The sequence below is a fragment of the Arachis hypogaea genome, chromosome 5, assembly GCF_003086295.3.
Source record: "Arachis hypogaea cultivar Tifrunner chromosome 5, arahy.Tifrunner.gnm2.J5K5, whole genome shotgun sequence".
Lineage (NCBI taxonomy): Eukaryota > Viridiplantae > Streptophyta > Magnoliopsida > Fabales > Fabaceae > Arachis > Arachis hypogaea.
In genome coordinates, this window is record NC_092040.1 from 29,678,278 (window position 1) to 29,702,491 (window position 24,214).

Consider the following 24,214-nt stretch of genomic DNA (forward strand, 5'->3'; position numbering starts at 1 on the left):
TCGGATCTCCGGATATTCACTCTTTTTGAGTGAAAAAGGGACCTCGGGGATCACCTTCTTCAAGGCCACAACTTCATAGAAGTGGTCTTGATGCACCCTTGAGATGAATCTTTCCATCTCCCATGACTCGGAGGTGGAAGCTTTTGCCTTCCCTTTCCTCTTTCTAGAGGTTTCTCCGGCCTTGGATGCCATAAATGGTTATGGAAAAACAAAAAGCAATGCTTTTACCACACCAAACTTAAAATGTTTGCTCGTCCTCGAGCAAAAGAAGAAAGAAGAGAGTAGAAGAAGAAGAAATGAGGAAGAAGGGAAGGGTTTTGTGTTCGGCCAAAGGGGGGGGGAGAAGTGGTATTTAGGTTGTGTGAAAATGAAGGAGTGAAGGAGGGTTTATATAGGAGAGGGGGAAGGGTGATGTTCGGCTATGTATGGGTGGGTTTGGGTGGGAAAGTGGTTTGAATTTGAATGGTGAGGTAGGTGGGGTTTTATGAAGGGTGGATGTGAGTGGTGAAGAGAAAGATGGGATTTGATAGGTGAAGGGTTTTTGGGGAAGAGGTGTTGAGGTGATTAGTGAATGGGTGAAGAAGAGAGAGAGTGGTGGGGTAGGTAGGGATCTTGTGGGGTCCACAGATCCTAACGTGTCAAGGAAAAGTCATCCCTGCACCAAATGGCATGCAAAAATGCGTTTTTAGCCATTTCTGGCGTTAAACGCCGGGCTGGTGCCCATTTCTGGCGTTTAACGCCAGCTTCTTGCCCTTTTCTGGCATTTAACGCCAGTCTGGTGCTCCTTTCTGGCGTTAAACGCCCAAAATGGTGCCAGACTGGGCGTTAAACGCCCAACAGCTAGCCTCACTGGCGTTTAAACGCCAGTGGGTTCTTCCTCCAGGGTGTGCTATTTTTCTTTCTGTTTTTCATTCTGTTTTTGCTTTTTTCATTGATTTTGTGACTTCTCATGATCATCAACCTACAAAAGACATAAAATAACAAAGGAAAATAGTCAAAATATAATATTGGGTTGCCTCCCAACAAGCGCTTCTTTAATGTCAGTAGCTTGACAGTGGGCTCTCATGGAGCCTCAGAAATGCTCAGAGCCATGTTGGAACCTCCCAACACCAAACTTAGAGTTTGAATGTGGGGGTTCAACACCAAACTTAGAGTTTGGTTGTGGCCTCCCAACACCAAACTTAGAGTTTGACTGTGGGGGCTTTGTTTGGCTCTGTTTTGAGAGAAGCCCTTCGTGCTTCCTCTCCATGGTGACAGAGGGATATCCTTGAGCCTTAAACACAAAGGATTTTTCATTCACTTGAATGATCAATTCTCCTCTATCAACATCAATCACAGCCTTTGCTGTGGCTAGGAAGGGTCTGCCAAGGATGATAGATTCATCCATGCACTTCCCAGTCTCTAGGATTATGAAATCAGCAGGGATGTAATGGTTTTCAACTTTAACCAGAACATCCTCTACAAGTCCATATGCTTGTTTTCTTGAATTGTCTGCCATCTCTAGTGAGATTTTTGCAGCTTGCACCTCAAAGATCCCTAGCTTCTCCATTACAGAGAGAGGCATGAGGTTTACACTTGACCCTAAGTCACACAAGGCCTTCTTGAAGGTCATGGTGCCTATGGTACAAGGTATTGAAAACTTCCCAGGATCCTGTCTCTTTTGAGGCAGTTTCTGCCTAGACAGGTTATCCAGTTCTTTGGTGAGCAAAGGGGGTTCATCCTCCCAAGTCTCATTTCCAAATAACTTGTCATTTAACTTCATGATTGCTCCAAGGTATTTAGCAACTTGCTCTTCAGTGACATACTCATCCTCTTCAGGGGAAGAATACTCATCAGAGCTCATGAATGGCAGAAGTAAGTCCAGTGGAATCTCTATGGTCTCATTTTGAGCCTCAGATTCCCATGGTTCCTCATTGGGGAACTCATTGGAGGCCAGTGGACGTCCATTGAGGTCTTCCTCAGTGGCGTTCACTGCCTCTCCTTCCTCTCCAAATTCGGCCATGTTGATGGCCCCGGCACTCTCCTTTTGGATTTTCTTCTGTATTGCTTGGGAGAGTACTAGGAGGGAGTTCAGTAATTCTCTTGCTCAGCTGACCCACTTGTCCTTCCAAATTTCTAATGGAGGACCTTGTTTCAGTCATGAAACTTTGAGTGGTTTTGATTAGATCAGAGACCATGGTTGCTAAGTCAGAGGTATTCTGCTTAGAACTCTCTGTCTGTTGCTGAGAAGATGATGGGAAAGGCTTGCTATTGCTAAACCTGTTTCTTCCACCATTATTATTGTTGAAACCTTATTGAGGTCTCTGTTGATCCTTCCATGAGAAATTTGGATGATTTCTCCATGAAGAATTATAGGTGTTCCCATAGGGTTCTCCCATGTAATTCACCTCTTCCATTGAAGGGTTCTCAGGATCATAAGCTTCTTCCTCAGATGAAGCCTCCTTAGTACTGCTTGGTGCATTTTGCATTCCAGACAGACTTTGAGAAGTCATATTGACTTGTTGAGTCAATATTTTGTTCTGAGCCAATATGGCATTCAGAGTGTCAATCTCAAGAACTCCTTTCTTCTGACTAGTCCCATTGTTCACAGGATTTCTTTCAGAAGTGTACATGAATTGGTTATTTGCAACCATTTCAATCAGCTCTTGAGCTTCTGTAGGCGTCTTCTTCAGATGAAGAGATCCTCCAGCAGAGCTATCCAAAGACATCTTGGACAGTTCAGATAGACCATCATAGAAAATACCTATGATGCTCCATTCAGAAAGCATGTCAGAGGGACACTTTCTGATTAATTGTTTGTATCTTTCCCAAGCTTCATAGAGGGATTCTCCTTCCTTCTGTCTGAAGGTTTGGACTTCCACTCTAAGCTTACTCAATTTTTGAGGTGGAAAGAACTTTGCCAAGAAGGCATTGACTAGCTTTTCCCAAGAGTCCAGGCTTTCTTTAGATTGTGAGTCCAACCATATTCTAGCTCTGTCTCTTACAGCAAAAGGGAATAGCATAAGTCTGTAGACCTCAGGGTCAACCCCATTAGTCTTGACAGTGTCACAGATTTGCAAGAATTCAGCTAAAAACTGATGAGGATCTTCCAATGAAAGTCCATGGAACTTGCAATTCTGTTGCATTAGAGAAACTAATTGAGGCTTAAGCTCAAAGTTGTTTGCTCCAATGGCAGGGATAGAGATGCTTCTCCCATAAAAGTCGGGAGTTGGTGCAGTAAAGTCACCCAGCACCTTCCTTGCATTGTTGGCATTGTTGTTGTTTTCGGCTGCCATGTGTTCTTCTTCTTTGAAGAATTCGGTTAGGTCCTCTACAGAGAGTTGTGCCTTGGCTTCTCTTAGCTTTCGCTTCAAGGTCCTTTCGGGTTCAGGATCAGCCTCAACAAGAATGCTTTTGTCCTTGCTCTTGCTCATAAGAAAGAGAAGAGAACAAGAAAATGTGGAATCCTCTATGTCACAGTATAGAGATTCCTTGAGGTGTCAGAGGAAAAGAAAAATAGAAGACATAAGTAGAAAATTCGAACTTATCAAGGAAGATGGAGTTCGAATTTTGCATTAAGGAATAGTGTTAGTCCATAAATAGAAGGATGTGAGAAGAAGGGAAGTAATTTTCGAAAATCAAGTAAAAGATTTTGAAAACATTTTTGAAAAACTTTGATTGATAATTTTCGAAAACAAAAGTGGGAAAGAAATCAAGTGATTTTTGAAAAAGAATTTGAAATTAGAAATCAAAAAGATTTGATTGAAAACTATTTTGAAAAAGATGTGGTTAAGAAGATATGATTAGTTTAAAAAGATGTGATTGAGAAGATATAATTTGAAAAACATTAAAAAGATTTGATTTTGAAAATTAATGACTTGGCTAACAAGAAAAGATATGATTCAAACATTAAACCTTTCTCAACAGAAAAGGCAACATACTTGAAATGTTGAATCAAATCATTGATTGATAGCAAGTATTTTTAAAAATAGAAAGAAATTGATTTTGAAAAAGATTTGATTGAAAAGATTGATTTGAAAAAGATTTGATTTTGAAAAGATTTTGAAAACTTGAAAAAATTTGCATTGAAAACAAAATCTTCCCCCTTGTGCCATCCTGGCGTTAAACGCCCAGAATGGTGCACATTCTGGCGTTTAACGCCCAAAACTCTACCCTTTTGGGCGTTAAACGCCCAGCCAGGCACCCTGGCTGGCGTTTAAACGCCAGTCTGTCCTTCTTCACTGGGCGTTTTGAACGCCCAGCTTTTTCTGTGCAATTCCTCTGCTGAATGTTCTGAATCTTCAATTCTCTGTATTATTGACTTGAAAAGACACAAATTAAAAATATTTTTGGATTTTTAATCATGAGGAATAATCAAAATGCAACAAATAACAATGCATGCAAGACACCAAACTTAGCAGTTTGTATACTACTGACACTAACAAAATGAGAATGCATATGAGACACATAAACACTCAAGTCAAGAGAATTTAAAAATCAGAACAATGAAATCATCAAGAACAACTTGAAGATTAATGAAGACACATGCATGAATGCAAAAGGAACAGAAACATGCAATTGACACCAAACTTAAAATGAGACTCTAGACTCAAACAAGAAATATTTTTGGATTTTTTCGAAAATTAAGTGGAAAAAGAAAATAAAGGTATCAAAATTCTTAATGAGAATTCCAGGAATCATGCAATGTTAGTCTAAAGCTTTAGTCTAAAGAAATTAGACATGGCTGAACAAGCTTCAGCAGGACATTGCATTCAAGAGCTAAATTGATGAAAATCAATCAGCTTTGGTGATGATAAGAACATCACCTTGAAACACTAGAATTCATTCTTAAGAACTCTGAAAAAAAAATACCTAATCTAAGCAACACGATGAACCTTCAGTTGTCCATACTCGAACAATCCCCGGCAACAGCGCCAAAAACTTGGTGGACGAAGTTGTGATCAATACTTTTCACAAATCAAATAATCCCCGGTAATGAATCCAAAAACTTGGTGTTCAATACCATGGCATAAACACAACTTCGCACAACTAACCAGCAAGTGTACTGGGTCGTCCAAGTAATAAACCTTACGCGAGTAAGGGTCGATCCCACAGAGATTGTTGGTATGAAGCAAGCTATGGTCACCTTGTAAATCTTAGTCAGGCAAACTCAAATGGGTATGGTGATAAACGCATAAAACATAAAGATAAAGATAGAGATACTTATGTAATTCATTGGTAGGAATTTCAGATAAGCGTATGAAGATGCCTTCCCTTCCGTCTCTCTGCTTTCCTACTGTCTTCATCCAATCCTTCTTCCTCCTTTCCATGGCAAGCTTAAGCAAAGGTTTCACCGTTGTCAGTGGCTACCTCCCATCCTCTCAGTGGAAATGTTCAACGCACCCTGTCACGGCACAGCTATCCATCTGTCGGTTCTCGATCAGGCTGGAATAGAATCCAGTGATTCTTTTGCGTCTGTCACTAACGCCCCGCCTTCAGGAGTTTGAAGCACGTCACAGTCATTCAATCATTGAATCCTACTCAGAATACCACAGACAAGGTTAGACCTTCCGGATTCTCTTGAATGCCGCCATCAGTTCTAGCCTATACTACGAAGACTCTGATCTCACGGAATGGCTGGCTCGGTTGTCAGGCGATCAACCATGCATCGTGTATCAGGAATCCAAGAGATATTCACCCAATCGAAGGTAGAACGGAGGTGGTTGTCAGTCACACGTTCATAGGTGAGAATGATGATGAGTGTCACGGATCATCACATTCATCAAGTTGAAGAACAAGTGATATCTTAGAACAAGAACAAGCGGAATTGAATAGAAGAACAATAGTAATTGCATTAATACTCGAGGTACAGCAGAGCTCCACACCTTAATCTATGGTGTGTAGAAACTCCACCGTTGAAAATACATAAGAACAAGGTCTAGGCATGGCCGAATGGCCAGCCTCCCAATGATCTAAGAACTAGATGTCCAAAGATGATCAAAGGATCTAAAATAATCCAAAGATGAAGATACAATAGTAAAAGGTCCTACTTATAGAGAACTAGTAGCCTAGGGTGTACAGAGATGAGTAAATGACATAAAAATCCACTTCCGGGCCCACTTGGTGTGTGCTTGGGCTGAGCATTGAAGCATTTTCGTGTAGAGACTCCTCTTGGAGTTAAACGCCAGCTTTGGTGCCAGTTTGGGCGTTTAACTCCCATTCTTGTGCCAGTTCCGGCGTTTAACGCTGGAATTCCTGAGGGTGACTTTGAACGCCGGTTTGGGCCATCAAATCTCGGGAAAAGTATGGACTATTATACATTGCTGGAAAGCCCAGGATGTCTACTTTCCAATGCCGTTATGAGCGCGCCAATTGGGCTTCTGTAGCTCCAGAAAATCCACTTCGAGTGCAGGGAGGTCAGAATCCAACAGCATCTGCAGTTCTTTTCAGTCTCTGAATCAGATTTTTGCTCAGGATCCTCAATTTCAGCCAGAAAATACCTGAAATCACACAAAAACACACAAACTCATAGTAAAGTCCAGAAAAGTGAATTTTAACTAAAAACTAATAAAAATATACTAAAAACTAACTAGATCATACTAAAAACATACTAAAAACAATGCCAAAAAGCGTATAAATTATCTGCTCATCACCAGGCCAGGCCAGGCCAAACACAGGCCAGGCCGCAGGCCCCTGGCAGGCCGCCTGGCCTTTTTCCACCCCTAGGAACAACTCAACACTTCTCTTGAAGATTTGAGTTACAATATGGATCAATTAAGGGTGGAACATCAAGAGCACTCCATTATTCTCCATGAAATTAGAGAAGATCAACGAGCAATGAGGGAGGAGCAACAAAGGCAAGGAAGAGACATAGAAGAACTCAAGGACATCATTGGTTCTTCAAGAAGAAAGCGCCACCATCACTAAGGTGGATTCATTCCTTGTTCTTATTTTTCTATTTTTTTCGGTTTTTATGCTTATTATGTCATCTATATTTGTGTCTCTGTTACATGATCATTAGTATTTAGTAACTATGTCTTAAGGCTATAAATAATTCCATGAATTATTTACCTCTCTTAAATGAAAAATGTTTCTAATTCAAAAGAACAAGAAGTACATGAATTTCGAAATTATCCTTGAATTTAGTTTAATTATATTGATGTGGTGACAATACTTTTTGTCTTCTGAATGAATGCTTGAATAGTGCATATTTTTTATCTTGTTGTTTATGAATGTTAAAATTGTTGGCCCTTGAAAGAATGATGAACAAGAGAAATGCTTTTGATAATCTGAAAAATCATAAAATTGATTCTTGAAGCAAGAAAAAGCAGTGAAAAAGCAAAAGGCTTGCAAAAAAAAAGTGGCAAAAAAATAGAAAGAAAAAGAAAAAGCAAGCAGAAAAAGCCAATAGCCCTTAAAACCAAAAGGCAAGGGTAAAAAGGATCCAAGGCTTTGAGCATCAATGGATAGGAGGGCCCAAGGAAATAAAATCCAGGCCTAAGCAGCTAAATCAAGCTGTCCCTAGCCATGTGCTTGTGGCATGCAGGTCCAAGTGAAAAGCTTGAGACTGAGTGGTTAAAGTCATGATCCAAAGCAAAAAGAGTGTGCTTAAGAGCTCTGGACACCTCTAACTGGGGACTTTAGCAAAGCTGAGTCACAATCTGAAAAGGTTCACCCAGTCATGTGTCTGTGGCATTTATGTATCCGGTGGTAATACTGGAAAACAAAGTCCTTAGGACCATGGCCAAGACTCATAAAAGTAGCTATGTTCAAGAATCAAAAAACTTAACTAGGAGAATCAATAACACTATCTGAAATTCTAAGTTCCTATAGATGCCAATCATTCTAAACTTCAAAGGAAAAAGTGAGATGCCAAAACTGTTCAGAAGCAAAAAGTTACAAATCCCGCTCATCTAATTAGAATTAATATTCACTGATATTTTGGGATTTATAGTATATTCTCTTCTTTTTATCCTAATTGATTTTTAGTTGCTTGGGGACAAGCAACAATTTAAGTTTGGTGTTGTGATGAGCGGATAATTTATACGCTTTTTGGCATTGTTTTTAGATAGTTTTTAGTATAATCTAGCTACTTTTAAGGATGTTTTCATTAGTTTTTATGCTAAATTCACATTTCTGGACTTTAATATGAGTTTGTGTGTTTTTCTGTGATTTCAGGTATTTTCTGGCTGAAATTGAGGGACCTGAGCAAAACTCTGATAAAAGGCTGACAAAGGACTGCTGATGCTGTTGGAATCTGACCTCCCTGCACTCGAAATGGATTTTCTGGAGCTATAGAACTCCAAATGGCGCGCTCTCAATGGAGTTGGAAAGTAGACATCCAGAACTTTCCAGAAATATATAATAGTCCATACTTTATTCAAGATTTGATGACGTAAACTGGCGCTCAACGCTAGTTCCATGCTGCATTCTGGAGTCAAACGCCAAAAACACGTCACGAACCAGAGTTGAACGCCAAAAACATGTTACAACTTGGCGTTCAACTCCAAAAGAAGCCTCAACTTATGTAAAGTTCAAGCTCAGCCCAAGCACACACCAAGTGGGCCCCGAAAGTGGATTTATGCATCAATCACTTACTTCTGTAAACCCTAGTAGCTAGTCTAGTATAAATAGGACTTTTTACTATTGTATTCAGTGACTTTTGACCATGTTACATCTTTGGTCTCAGTTTTATTTTATTATTCATCTTAGGAGACTATTGATCACGTTTGGGGGGCTGGCCATTCAGCCATGCCTGAACCTTCATCACTTATGTATTTTCAACGGTGGAGTTTCTACACACCATAGATTAAGGGTGTGGAGCTCTGCTGTACCTCTAATTTTAATGCAATTACTACTATTTTCTATTCAATTCCGTTTGTTTTTATTCTAAGATATTCGTTGCACTTCAACATGATGAATGTGATGATCCGTGACACTCATCATCATTCTCACCTATGAACGCGTGACTGACAACCACTTCCCTTCTACCTTAGACCGAGCGCATATCTCTTGGATTTCTTAACCAGAATCTTCGTGGTATAAGCTAGAATTGATGGCGGCATTCATGGGAATCCGGAAAGTCTAACCTTGTCTGTGGTATTCCGAGTAGGATTCCGGGATTGAATGACTGTGACGAGCTTCAAACTCGCGATTGTTGGGCGTGATGACAAACGCAAAAGAATCAAGGGATTATATTCCAATATGATCGAGAACCGACAGATGATTAGCCGTGCTGTGACAGAGCATTTGGACAATTTTCACTGAGAGGATGGGATGTAGCCATTGACAACGGTGATGCCCTACATACAGCTTGCCATGGAAAGGAATAAGAAGGATTGAAGGAAGGCAATAGGAAAGCAGAGATTCAGAAGGATCATAGCACCTCCATACACTTATCTGAAACTCCCACCATTGAATTACATGAGTAACTCTATCTTTATTTTCTGCTTTATTTATTATTCAAAAACTCCATAACATTTACTATCCACCTAACTGAGATTTATAAGATGACCATAGCTTGCTTCATACCAACAATCTCCGTGGGATCAACCCTTACTCACGTAAGGTATTACTTGGACGACCCAGTGCACTTGCTGGTTAGTTGTGCAGAGTTGTGACTAAGTGTGATTCACGTTTGAGAGCGCTACCAAGTTATTGGAGCCATTGTTGATGATCACAATTTCGTGCACCAATTACTGAAGTGAATGTTTATTTGGACCATGGTTTTGGCCGTGTATAAATAGTGTCCCCTGCTCGTGATCGAGCTTATGGAAATCGGAATTTGAGCAAAGAAGGTTGTCGTGTTGTTGTCATTTTGCTTATTTGTTAAGAAGTCATACAAATGCAAAACTTCTTACTTTGATAGGTCAATATGCTCGACATGATTGGAGCAATGTAGCTAGACAACTCGATGTGATTTGATGGGACTGTCGCTTCATCTTTTCATAACTATCCCCCTTGTTCTTCCAAGTTCCCGTTTTTCTTTGTTTCCAATGGTGCTTCCCAGGTTTTCAGGAGTTCTTTGTTGCATTTTTTGCCACTTCAATTTCAAGATGGGTGTTTTTTCTTCTTCCTTTTATCTGTATGCATTGTTGCACTACAAGAAAAGTGCTGAAAACTGTCGGATTTACCACCAGATTTAGTGGCAAGAGCACTCGATCAACGAGGCTAAGGGATCTGGCGAACCTGTGGATTTAGCAACGGATTTAATGAAAAATTCTTCAAGTCAAATAATTACTGGCGGATAGTGACTTCCGACGATAAAACTGCCGGTAATTTTTGGCGGGAAACCACAACAAATGGGCACCAATTTTAGCGTCGGATTTACTGTCGGATTCTTCCGATAGTAAACATGTTAAATGGAAACAATGTGTTTTCGTGATCTGAACTGTGTTACCGTTGGAAATATCCATCAGTAAATCTGACAGTAATCATGTCCTAAATTGGAACTGTGAACCCCTCCCCTTCATTTTGAATTCCTTTTCTCTCTCTCACTTTCCTCTCTCTTTCTCTCTCTCTCTCTCTCTCTCTCTCTCTCTCTACCCTCTCACAATCTCACCTCTCAATCTCTCTCTAGCCGCTGCCACATCCGCTATTGCTGCTTCTTCGTCATCTCTTCCCTCTAATTCCATCCCTTCTCTCTTTATTTCCTCTGCGATTGAACCAAAATAGGGCACCCCTATTTGAGCTACTCTAACTCCTATTTCCCCATCATTTTCGGCGAGTCACTGCCACCGACGCCACCTGCTTCAGTGGTTGGCCTCCGCTACTGCTCCAACCCATCCCTTCTTCCATTTTGCCTTGGTGTAGTTCTTTGCTTACAGGTTTTTGCCTTTTTTTTCTTTTAATTTCTTTTAAGTTAGATTAGTTTTAGAGTTAAATCTCAAAGTAGTCCCTAAAGTCGCAGTCGAGCCTCTGAGACTCATAGTAGTCCCTAAAATAATATTCGTCCATCGTTGCCATTGAAGAGAACTGAAATGACGTTGTTTTGTATTTATTAAAAAAAAAAGAAAAACACGCTCCCCTTCCCCAACCCTTCCTTAGTTCCCCGTTTCCCTTTCCCTTCCACGCTCCCCTTCCCTTTCCCCAACCTATTCTTAGTTCCCCATTCCCTTTTCCTTCCCCTTCTCCTTTCCCAATCTAAGGCCCTTCCCCTTCCCCTTCTCCTCCTCCTTCCCCAACCTGAGGCCATTTTCCTTCCCCTTCTCCAACCTCTACTGCTATGTTAGTTTTTCGTTATTATTATTATTATGGCACTGCACTCAGTGCCTTTTATTTCTCAGTTGCACCGAGAGTTGTTACCGTCGTCGATCTTAGCTGCCAGAACTGACTTGCATCTTCTACTTTAGTTCGCGACTCTTGGCTCCAACAAGTCAGTGCATCGCCGCTGTCGCCTTTCTACTTTTCCTTCTACACCAGCTGCGCCGCTATATTGTCATTCTGCTGTCAGAGCTGTTCTCGAACTGAACTAATACAGCAGTGACAAGAGTTAGCAGTGGATTTCGCTATTGTCAAACTTCTGATGTCAAACCACAAGTACAATTTCAGTGATCACTTCTTTAGAAGCACATCAATTTTTCTTTCTTTTTTTATTTTTAGCTTTTATTGACTAGAAATTGATGAGTAATGAAAATGTTTAGTTAATTTATCTGTAGAAAATGGTTGGTTGTGTAAGAGAGGTAGAGGGAGACTGAGAGGAGACAAGAGAAGATGGAGAGGCAGAGAGAGATAGAGAGAAGACAAGAGTGTAAGAGACTAGGTTGGGGAAGAGCGAGCGTGTGGTGCGGCGCGACAGCGTGACGGAGGTCGGCGAGAAGTGGCAACAAAGAGAAAGGGGAAAGGGCTTGAGTTAGGAAAAGGAAGGCTCGGGTTTTCTTTTTTTTAATAAATAGAAAACGACATCATTTCAGTCCTCTCTAATGGCAAGGATGGACAGGAATTATTTTAGGGATTAATATGAGTCCCAAAGGGCGATTTTGGGAACGAAATTGAGTAATTATTAACTGCAAGAAAGCTCGAGTGCAAGTTTAGAGATTACTTTGAGATTTAGTTAGTTTGATTTTGTTAATTAGCTTAGTTAGATTAATTGGTATTAGTTGATTATAGGTGGTTAGTTTAGGATAATTTGGTTTAGATTATTAGGTTCTGATTGTTGTTGTTAAAAGTGTTTGGATTGACTTAATGTATGATGGATTAATTGCTGCTGATTTGATGTGAACTGCTACTGATGTTCATATTGTTAATTGTTTAATTGTGTGGCAATTTACTGTGTTACTGCTGTTTGCTAAATTTGTTTAATTGGGAATTGCAATTTGTTTCCTTGCTCATGCTAAATTTCTAAGAAATGTTATTGGTTGTGGCTGTTAATTGATTATAGGTGGTTAGGTTAGGATAATTTGGTTTAGATTATTAGGTTCTGATTGTTGCTATTAAAAGTGTTTGGATTGACTTGATGTATGATCGATTAGTTGCTGCTGATTTGATGTGAGTTGCTACTGATGTTCATGTTATTAATTATTTGATTGTGTGGCGATTCACTGTGTTATTGCTGTTTGCTGAATTTGTTTAAGTGGGAATTGCAATTTGTTGGCTTGCTCATGCTGAATTTCTAAGAAATGATGTTGGTTTTGTGCTGTTAGTTGATTATAGGTGGTTAGGTTAGGATAATTTGGTTTAAATTATTAGGTTCTGATTGTTGCTATTAAAAGTATTTGGATTGACTTGATGTGTGATGGATTAATTGCTGTTGATTTGATGTGAATTGCTGTTGATGTTCATGTTGTTAATTATTTGATTGTGTGGCGATTCATTGTGTTACTACTGTTTGCTGAGTTTGTCTAATTGGGAATTGCAATTTGTTGCCTTGCTCATGCTGAATTTCTAAGAAATGATGTTGGTTTTGCGTTATTAGTTGATTATTGGTGGTTAGGTAGGATAATTTGGTTTAGATTATTAGGTTCTGATTGTTGCTGTTAAAAGTATTTGGATTGATTTGATGTGTGATGGATTAATTGCTGTTGATTTGATGTGAATTGTTACTGATGTTCATGTTGTTAATTGTTTGATTGTGTGGTGATTTACTGTGTTACTGCTATTTGCTAAATTTGTTTAACTGGGAATTGCAATTTGTTACTAATATGTTACTAATATGTTCACTGTATAGACATGACAACAACTAGTAGAAGTAGGTCGAGTGGGTCACCACGTGGTCGTGGTAGAGAGAGGGCTTCCGCCGAATCTTCCAGGGCTGTCCAATCATCGCCCTTTATCCTCGGCTACCCCGTTGACCCTTGTGACCTCACAGGCTGGTCCACTGGACCAACAATTTATCATGGTCTCAAACCCGAACTGGGTGCCTCCTATTGCTATGCCCTTTGCAGATGCAACGACCTTGTCGACAGAGCTTGCGGTGTGTGATTCCTCCAATACCCCCAAGCAGGATGCCCCTCCACCACCGCCCGTCATCCGATTGAGGATTTGGCCCGATGGCATGCAGTCGTGAGTTCAATTTTTTAATATTAAGTTTGTTTATCTTATGTTTTTTTATCTTCAATTTGTTTATGTTAAGTTTGTTTTTCTTATGTAATTTTTACTGTGCGGTTTGTTCTCTAATGGGTTTGCACCGAACCCCAATGCTTGCATACAGGAGATATCAGATGTTATTAAGTCCATGTACGATCACCCGTAGTCGACTTACACGCAGATCCCAGCTGAGACCAGAGAGCTCTAGTTTCAGAAGTGGGAGGTAAGAACCTAATTTGGTTAGAATTGATTTACTGGATTTGAACTGTATTTTATTCTAACTAACTAATGTTGGTGAATCACGTTTTGCAGTTGAAATTCATATGGGATGTGGAGCATAACCTCATGATCCGAAAGATCTACGACCATCGGGCAGCCAAACGTTTTCAGCAAATGATGAGTGATGTTCGTCAAAGAAAAACCACCTGACGAAGTGGATTCGTCCAAACATCAAGCATGACATGGAGGCTCACTTTAGAGATAACGAGACCTTTAAGCATCGACCTCTGACGAACATCGCCAATAGGGCTTCGCCCAAGTCGTCGAGGTATACGGGTGGGTCGGCGACTTTCATGAAGATGAGACTGGTAAGAATTTTGGCATTCGTTTATGTTATAGTACTTACTTGAATTGGTTACTAGAGTTTATGGTGTTTAATTTCCTTTTTCATTATCAAGTTACTTAAGTAGTTAGAAGATTTTAGGGTGTTTAATTTGCAATTTTAACGGATTTAAGTGGTTAGGATATGTTAGATTCGGCTTTGAGATTGTTGAGAAATGGATTATTTAACTGTTTGCTGATTCCTGCTGCTAAAATTGTTTAGAAAATGCTTGACTATGAAATTTTTATAAGATTTTCATTTAAATAAAAAAAATTTCAAATTATGTTTCGACTGTAGAATAGAGATTTTCTGCTTCATATATATATTTGTCTGTCATTGTTTAATTTGTTCGTTTAGTTTATTGTTTGGTTGATATATTAATTTGTAGTCTAAGTCATTGGATCGTGAGGCGACACTATCAGAAACCTTCTAGTATACACATACTTTGACAGCAAACAAGGAGAGATTTGCTGACGAGCAGTCGACAATCTATTATGTGAGTTTAAATTAATCCTAAATTTCAACTTCATTTGGTTTAAACTCAATTATTTAACTATTATCCTAATAATAACTAACGTGTGTGACGCAGGAGTAGTATCAGCAGAGGTTGGAGGCCGCGACCCAACAATCTCAGCCGCTGGTGGAGCCGACGAAGCCGCCTCTGAATCCCACAAGAATCGCCGCTTCGGGTTGGGCTCGTTCTTTGCCAGTGGCCTCCGCTCCTTTACTTTGGCGGCTTCCTCTGCCACCAGCCTTGCTGATCCCCAAGAGGTTATCGACCTGAGGGAGGAGGTGCAGAAGCTAATATAGGAGCTTCACCAGCAGCAGTAGCAGTCTGAGGAGAGGTATCGAGAAATTCTTGTACGCGTAGTCGCTAGCTCGAATCTGACATAGAAGCTGGAGCAGCTCGAGTAGCTGCGACAGCAGATGGAGGAGTACAGCTAGCAGATGCACGCTGGAGGTTGTGGCGCTGCTGGTTACCCCAGTAATGCTACTGGAAGGGCACCAACGGCAGCACCTACTCCGCCGCATCAGCAGGGGGACCACGACACCGCTGCTGCCACTGATGACAACGACAATTATTAGGATCTGTGAAATTGCTTAGGGTTATATGCATTTTTATTTGTTTAGGGTACATTATTCTACTTCGGTGACATTTTATTGTTTTCATACCATTTATTTTTAATAAAATAATTTGTTGATTTTGGCTAATTTTAAATTTCTGATAACAATTTCGTTAAGAAGAGTTTTAATTTCATTTTGACTGTTAGTTATGGCTAAACTGTGCCAAAAAAATAAATAATAAAGATCCTGCCGACGGATTTACCGTCGGATTAATCATCAACCCAGACTCGAAAATCCATTGTAAACACCGATGAAAAATTTGCCGGTGAAAGGTTCTTGCGCCGTTTATACCGTCACTATAGGACGATCGTAAATCTAACAGTAAGGTACTTAGTAGCAGATTTATTTGATTAATCTGACGATAACCGACGCTTTTCTTGTAGTGTTATTTTTTTCCTGCTTTGTTCTTCGTGGCTTTGTTGCATGTTAGTGATTCCTTTATTGTTGATCTTTTATTTATAAAGAATGTTTCTGAATTTCTGGAAATGCCTCCATGAAGATTGTTGGTTTAAAGGTACCTGGTAATTGTAAATTATTGTTTCTGGCAAGATGATATTTGTTGCTGTGAGTGGTTAATCTTTGTTATTGTGCATGATTTTTTGGGGCTTACTTAAGGGATGCTTGTCATCTTTCTTTTTTGTAATGATCTCCACTTCAAAATCTTGAATCAAATGTTGTGTCTATCTTGTTGCTGATCATCCGCCATTTGTTAAAGATTAGACTCTAAGTACCTGACAATGGTGCCAATATTTCGAAATAATACATGAAATCAAGGTGATATGAGCCTAGACATGAGGTTTAGATTTTTTTGGATGACGGTTTCAACTTGTTCACCGAAATAGTGGATCTGTCTGACATCCTTGTTTAAACACTAATGGAATTGTAAAGGACTTTAATACTTAAATTAACAAGAACTTTAGACAAATTTAAATGAATTGTAATTGAAAAATATTTGAATTTGATAGTAAGTGATTGCTTGGCCACCACTCTCAATTTTCATCATTTACATTAGTAGGCAACTTCTTCGATATCTAGTGAGTTATCCCACATTAGAGTAATAAATGAATTAAATACAAATATATGGGATAGGGTTGACAAAATCTTATTTGCCATGCAAGTCAGGTCGAATATGGTTCATGAAACCCATGCCTCAAGTAAGTCGGTTAGATCAACCCATGTGGTTAACTAGCACAATTTGCGTGTATCTATTATACTTTTTCAGGATTTCCTGTTGAGGTGAATATTTATTTGGACCATAATTTTGGATCATGATATAAACCGTATCTATAAAAAATAAACTTCATTTGACCGAAGTACTGAATGGTTAATTTTAGAATTGACTTCATTAAATATTTTTCAAATTATTTTTTTTTTATCATCTTCAACTTTTTAACTTCTTAACCCATCTCAAGCCTTTAGTCTTTGCTACCACCATTACCCAACCTTTATAACATTAGCGATAAAATTAATAAGATTAAAAAGTAAAATTTTTAAAGGATAAAATTGTAATAAAAATCAGTGTTTTAGGTTTAATATCTATAACCAAATGCTAAATACATATATTTTGTGTCGTAGTGTGAGGGTACCTTTTAAAAATTTGTGCTCCCTGCACAGCCTAATTTGCTCACTGCTCGTCATTTTCCATCAATGACAATGTGCAGTTTGCCTATGACCACTTGCTAAAAAAGCGGCTGGATGGTTTTAAATTGCACCTACAATGGTGGTTGTGGATGTGGCGTGATGCGAAAATTGGGGTTAAAATGGTATACATAGTAAAGGTTGCAATTTCCGCTAAGATTCCAAAGCAGTTAACGCCTAAACAACAATCTTGTGGCCACATTGGTCACTCGTGTATTGAACCAAACTCCCAACTTCTTGTCAGAAACCTTCGGTAAGTGCAAAAGTTCGACCAGCTAGAGGGGGTGGCAAACCAGTTACAGCTTCTTCAATTTCCTGCATAGCATATGCATCACAAAGATATAGCAACATTCTCCCAGGATCCCAATCACAAAGATCAGGGCTTTGAGAGGTTGAATATATTATTTTCAAGATTGAAGGTAGCATCTTACCTCCACGGTGTAACGTGCTGAAAAGTGAATCAAGAGGATTGCTCTGTTCTTAAACCGTTCTGCATAACCAATTATCTGGAAAACAACAGTCATAATAAATAAATTGCCACTGAAATTTACATGATGCATTGACTGCTTTTTGTTGCAGTATATAGCATACCTCCGACAGATGTGTATGTCCATAATCTTTGGCATGCTCCACAGTGATTGAATTGTTCACGAAGGTACACTAAAAGAGAAAAGGAGAAAAGCCAAACTTAGTTCATTGAGGTTGCAAAACTACAATCTAATACTAATGTTGTCGCACAATTGCTATTCTATAACTTTGTCACATAAGCATGGTTTTTTGTAGGTGTCTATTTTCTTCTTACATGACCATCTAAACTTAACCATTTATCCATAGTGCATTTAGAAACAGTTCCGTTTATATTTATTTTTCTCACTAATTACAATCACCAACTCTCACTAATTATCATCACTAACTACACATCATATATTATTTTTTATTTGCTCACTCATCATCACTCTTAAATCATGGCCACAATGTTTCAACATTAAACTTCTATAAGTAACACTTACTACACTCGAGTTGTTTCATCCGATGATACATTCGAAGATTTCTATTGGTATTACTGTAAAAATTTAAAGTTCATATTACACATTTATAAAAATTTCAGTTCATTGTTATTAACTTTTGAGAGAAGCGAATTCTCAAACTTTTTCCAACAACAGATGAGTTTACACAACATCATTCCAACTAGGAAAGCAGATTTTTCGGTTAATAACTGACAAACAAAAAGAATCCAAACATAGTCCTTTTCATCCAGAGAGAAAGAAAAAGAGAAAGAGAAAGAGAGAAAAAGAGAACGTTAGTTGAATAGAAAAATTAGTTTACAAACTCTTTCCAAATAACATATACTTGTATTTATTTTTATTCATTCTAAATAAATATTATTTTTTCCTTCATTCTATGCAAGATTACTAAATTTATCATTAACCTAACACATACTTTCTTTGTTTCAAATAGAAAAAAGTATTATATACTACTATTTTGCAAAAAAATATATCCATCTTAATCTCACACATTACATGGGTCTAAGTCCAATCCATAAAGAATTATGAAACCTAGCACACACCATATTCAATGATTTATAAGTTTAAACATGTTGGATAGATATCGTTCACCTCTATGACAAGAATTCTAGCCCGCAAAACATCAGTGTTATTTTCATCAACTATGAAATCTGACATGGTGTCTCCCGTGAATGCGATCTCAGGTTCTGTCAAAGTGTATGTTATCTACCAAGTACCAAGCTTGATTAGCATGCAAAGTGAACCAAAAGATATAACAGATGATCCACCACAACTTCTACCACAAATAGAGTGCATTTGAACTTTTCACCAAACTTCCATGAAAATGATGCATGGATTATAAACAATATTCTTAAGCACAAAAAGTAATTCAGAGAATCTGGCTCAAAAAAAGAATGGAAAATGGTATCTATGATTTATACTATATCGCAAACTGTTGGTATCAGTGTATCTCAGTAACAATAACATGGATTTACTGAGGAAATGTAGAAAAATCTTAGGAAAACAAATACAGATAGTTACTGGTATTCAAGGGGATCTGGTTTCTCCCCACAAGTTCATTTCCTTTTATACTGCTCCTAAACAATTAAACTTGCCATCAACCCAATCTACCCATGAGTTGGTAGGCTGTTAAAATTTGAGCCCACACATTGCATAACACTCTTCCTCCTCACACAATGGCCCACACAAGCTACAGAAAGTTCAGTGCTTATGAGAATAAAAAATACTGAACAACAAATAACGACTCATTTGCCAATGTACTGCAAGAATAAACACTAAGTAATATGTAGTTCACCATTTTGAAGTTTAAGACCAAATATAAACCATACAAACATTGTGTTAATAGTCAGCTACAAGTTATAACCTCCTCCGTGGCCATGGCCATGGCCACCAATCACCATTCCATTTTGTGTGCATTTCATTCTTCTTATCAAATACAGATTAACGAAAGATACGGGAAAAATTCCAAACAATTGGGACAGATAGAGCACCATTAAAACTGCAACAATGTACGTGTTTCAAATTGTTGACAGTAGAATAATGAATACTGACCTCCACACCAGAAGACTTCAAATTCTTGATTTCATTTCCGGAAAGACCAATGTATTCTGGTTTAAGTTTCTGCCTTACATAGTACAGTATATAACCCTGCCCCAAAAGAGTGCATATTAATTAGATTAAATGCATATTAAGTATCTGTCTTACATCAAAATGCTTTTGGTTTCATAGAAAGGGTGTTGCTAAAGGTCATTCAAAATTTATCTGGTGAATATGGTGACAAATGGAAGTTTGATAAACATAATTTTTAAAGCTATTTTCAAGACTTAAATTACAAAATAGATGATTTTAACTTAAAAATAAACAGGTTTAAGACTTCAAATATCGAAAGGATCAAGTAAGAGATTACAAAATAATAAAGCCTTTCAAAAGTCATCTGCTATAGTGCCTCTCGGAATTGCCAATGGCACATAAACTGCAATGAGAAAGCATTATCAAAACAGCTACTCTCAGAGAGCACCAAAACCTAAAGCTACATTTTTTAAACAATGCCCTAGTCCATAGCACAAAGGAATATATAGCTTTTGACTCGAGCAGCAATTGCTGGTCGGGTACCTGGCTGGGTATAACATGGTAAGTCCGAAATGCTTTTACTTTGAGATCTTTTCTCAAATAAAACTCCTCTCCTGCAAATGTAAGCCATGTATTAGCAACTACTGCGCATGATTGGAATAACTCAAAACCTTGGATCTTAGTGGAATAAGTTTGATTGAAATTAACCATTACCTACATCTAACCCAATCAAGTTGTGCTTGAGCTCTGAATGGTCCATTTTCCTATGGACTTCAAAGAGTTTCTCTACGTCATCTTTTACTGAAATTGGTACAATAATTGTTGGTGGCTTCATACGGTACAGGCCACGTGTGGCAACATACATCGGTAGTCCTCCCTGATAAATCATTTGTATGTCACAAGACAGAATTTCAACAACAAAATAATTTAGCCATACATTCGCTAGATAAAACCCCAATGCAAAATATTAGGCTATTAGCATAAAGGGCAGCTCGCTGCGCAAGCATCCCCATTAATGCAGGATTTGGGGAAGGGTTGCACCGTGTAATGTATGCAGCCTAACCTGATAATTACATCATTGGCTGTTTCCACGGTTTGAACCTGTGACCCCTTGACGTTGAGATCACACGGAGACAACAGAACCGTTGTTCCAAGGCTCCCCATCAAAGTATTAGCTTAAACAATAAACAAAAAATTATTCATATACTGGTTTAATAATATTATTACAATGTGATACATGTGCAACAAAATTCCAAACAGGATCTCATGCATGCATTATGCACAAAGAAGACTAACTATGTGATCCATGTGCGCATGGGAGATCAACAGAAAGTCTTGGGAAACGGCACGAGGTGGGCAGCGACCAATGTCGAAAGCTACTTTAAGAGTGGGAAACATGATGCAAGTTTCATGGCCTCCAATGGAAAGACCCCCAACTGGGTATCCCTCAATATTCAGATCCTTTGCTTTCTTTGAAGAATTTGGCTGCTCACTTTTCGCCTCCATAAATAATAACTGATATAACAGAAAAGAAGAAAATCATAAGAGGAAGTAACATGAAATCAGAACAATTAGTATAGGAACTAGAACCATTAACCTAAAAGAAGATAAAAAATAGAAGTCTAATCACAGGGTAACTTAAAAGTATACAAACGCATGATTCAAATTCAAATGAGAAACACAATCGTTAAATTTAGTGTTGACTCTTTTGTACAATTCCCAAATTGCCATTTTTATTATCTTCTCTATCACAGTCCTCTTAAACATATCTATCACAGTTCTCTTTAACATAATTGAATCAAACATACAATCCTAATAATAATCCTCAACCCCTTCACCTCCCTCACTCACCGTTCTCATCCGCTTAACTTCTTAATCTCCACTCTCACTGGCTCAACCTCATTCTCTCAGTCACAGAGGTGGCCTCACTCACCATAATCACCTCCCTCATCCTCCCTCGCACGCCACCCTCAGCTGGCTCAACCACCTCCAGTGATCTCCAACTCCCCCAGATCGTCACCGCCAGCTTAGTCCCTGCCAGATCTACTTCTTGTCGCCATAAACTCAAGACATTTTCTAATTCAGAATTTCTACTGCTCAACATCCATTCAAAACACTCAGAAACAAAAACTCCAGATTTACAATCGAAGCTTCTGGATCTGGTACCAACCTCCCTGGATGCAGAATCAAGCTCTCCGGACGAAGGCGGTTGTGGGCGGCGCGAAATAGACTCGGCTGAAGAAGCCGACAATGGAACCCCTTTGAACACCATTGTCGCGCGACGAACGGCAAGCAACAGTGCCGTCGTGAAGGAGAAGCGGAGCAAAGAAGACGAAAACAAGTTCTATTTACCTTGATGGAGCAGCAATGGGGAAAGGTGAAGATCTCGGATCTTGTGGGTTCCGTCGCGAACTTCTGATCGTGGCTATGCCACCACCACTCAACGGCGGTCTTCCCTTGGGACCGGAAAGATGAGATGCGCGGCCACGAATAACGACAACGCCACCAGAGAGAACAATAGCAGGTAATAGAGAGAGAAGAGAAAAGGGGGAGATGGCTCTCTGGAACAGATTTTGGTCTGGGAAGGGGTGAAAAGGGAGAAGTCTCAACCCTGCTCTGCTGTTTATCCTGGATTTTTTTATTTTGGTTTTGAATTTGATTCTGGAAAGTAGTTGAAGAGTTGAGATGGAGAAGATAATAATAAAAAAGGGCAATTTGGCCATTTGGGAATTGTACAAAAGAGTCAACACTAAATTTAACGATTGGATATTTTTGTGAAACAATATATATTTTTCATGGGTACAATGCCAATTTAATTTTTTTTTATAATTAGTTTTGTCAGCATTCAAATCTTTGATGATCAAAAATAGCTATTTACTCCAAATTCAAATATCAAAGTTGATAATTAAAAAAAAAAAAATCAAAACGCATATAAATGACAAACACAAACTTACCCAGAAACTCATCACATAAGCAACAAAAATTCAGAATAAAAAAAAAATCTAATTAAAGTAATCAGCAAACAATTGAAAACACAAACTTACACAAAAAAAAAAAATTCTAATTAGCTTCTCCAATATTCTGGCAACAAGCATCAAGAATCACATCCGCATATGAACCAATCTCAGAAGCAACATTTTTTTCAAGATGTGCAAACCAAACCATCCCCTGCCCCTGAAAATCGTACAAGGGAAAGAGATTTACCAATGATTGACCAACTTCTATTTTAACATTCAAACCTTCTAAACAGTTCTCCTAAAAAATTAGTACAACCTCAAAGAAGAAACTACAAGTCTAAAACCCAACTTCATGTTTCAGTTGCAGTTACAACAATAGCATACCTTCACCTCCGGCGACCAATGATCAATGGCAATCAGCGAACTAGGAATCACCAATCCACAAAACTTGCCCAAAAGAGAATAATAACCTATGACAACAAAACCAATTCAAACCCCTAAATAGCTCAATTCTCAATGCATCACAAAGGGACAAAATATAACTAGAACCAAGGTTCACTCTTTTATCTTCCCCTTTGTGCTTGAACAACAATCAAATCTCTGTAACACTAGTTGCTACAGAGAAACAAACCATACTCTAAATGAATCGTATTAAAACTTAAGTAGCACCCTTTTGTACAAAATGTGCTTTACAATTAAAAACCAAACATGATTTTGCCAATTATGCTGAATTCAATTGATACTCAATTTGAACCTTTCGAATTGCAGTTTGAGAGGCGACGTCGGCGATTGCAAGGCTTCTGAGAGGGAGGAGTTGACGGGAGGGAGACAGCGACGACAACGTCTACAAAGTGGCTGGAAGGTGATGATTGCGACGGCAACGAAGGCAAGAGCGAGGAAAGCGAAAACGGGCGAGCTTGTGCCGGCGAAGTGAAGGAGACGACGGCGGAGAAGGGAATGCGGGAGCTGGGTAGGAGGAGAGCACAGCTGGCAGACAGCTGGGAGAGGAAGAAAATGATTTCAGAGAGTGACGTGAGTGCGTTTAGGGTGAGATTGTTTTTAGAGAAACTGTTTCTTCCTTTTTTAAAAAAAAAAAAAAACTTCAAACGGCATCGCTTTTAGGGTTTTAATTCTGAACCAAAAATCTTTAAAAAAATCTGTCCGGCTCACATGATTTAGCAGTTAACTGCTGATTCAATCGGTTTTTTCATTTATTTTTTGTTAGGTGGTTTCTTATGTCAACCACTCAACCAAATCAACTCGAGAATTGGTTTTTAATTAACTCAGTGGAACTAACTGGTTTGATTCGGTTCAATTTTTAAAATTATAGTTTGAAATTTAAAATTTTTAATTAAATTCTTGTAATGAAATCAACTTAAATTGGTGGAATGACCACATAGTCTGTTTAAACAAGTGTTAGAGATTCGAATTTCGTCTTAAAAAACTCAGTTGCACATTTTCTATCCGCAAAAGAGTTCAAGAGTTTGTCTTTTAATATCTGATTATTTTTTTTCTATTTTTGTACAATTAAAAAATTAAGGAAATTTATATTTTGTTTTTTCTAGGTTTATTCTATTTCATATTTTTAATGATGAAAAATGTGAAGTGTGTGTTTGTGGATTCATTTTCCAGGTTCGGATAGTGTTAGATAAAAAAAAAGAAAGAATTCTATATAATTTGACATTAAAATTCGTAATAGAAGCATTTTCTTTTGTAAGAAAGAAAATAAAAGCCAGAAACTACTTAAACAGATGGACAGTTTTACTTAAAACTATTCTCAAACTCGTCTTAAGGAA

At 38.5% G+C, this 24,214-nt stretch overlaps 1 protein-coding gene across 6 annotated transcripts; it reads right to left on the reverse strand.

Moving 5' to 3' along the window:
- Positions 1-16,711: 16,711 nt before the first annotated feature.
- On the reverse strand, positions 16,712-23,538 carry LOC112801062 (tRNase Z TRZ1). Of its 6 annotated transcripts, XM_025843589.3 has the most exons (11): positions 23,173-23,518; positions 22,803-22,888; positions 22,506-22,635; positions 20,758-20,976; positions 20,176-20,338; positions 20,005-20,075; positions 19,444-19,539; positions 18,484-18,597; positions 17,459-17,527; positions 17,299-17,373; positions 16,712-17,182 (listed from the first exon to the last, which is right to left on the reverse strand). In XM_025843589.3, the coding sequence occupies exons 3-11, from the start codon at positions 22,554-22,556 to the stop codon at positions 17,108-17,110; spliced, it is 933 nt and encodes a 310-aa protein (XP_025699374.1). In that variant the 5' UTR covers positions 22,557-22,635; positions 22,803-22,888; positions 23,173-23,518; the 3' UTR covers positions 16,712-17,107. The 6 variants fall into 6 exon arrangements, with proteins under 6 accessions (XP_025699374.1, XP_072093088.1, XP_025699375.1 ...); XM_072236987.1 differs by lacking the exon at positions 22,803-22,888; XM_025843590.3 differs by lacking the exon at positions 22,506-22,635 and having other exon boundaries at positions 23,173-23,427.
- Positions 23,539-24,214: the final 676 nt, after the last annotated feature.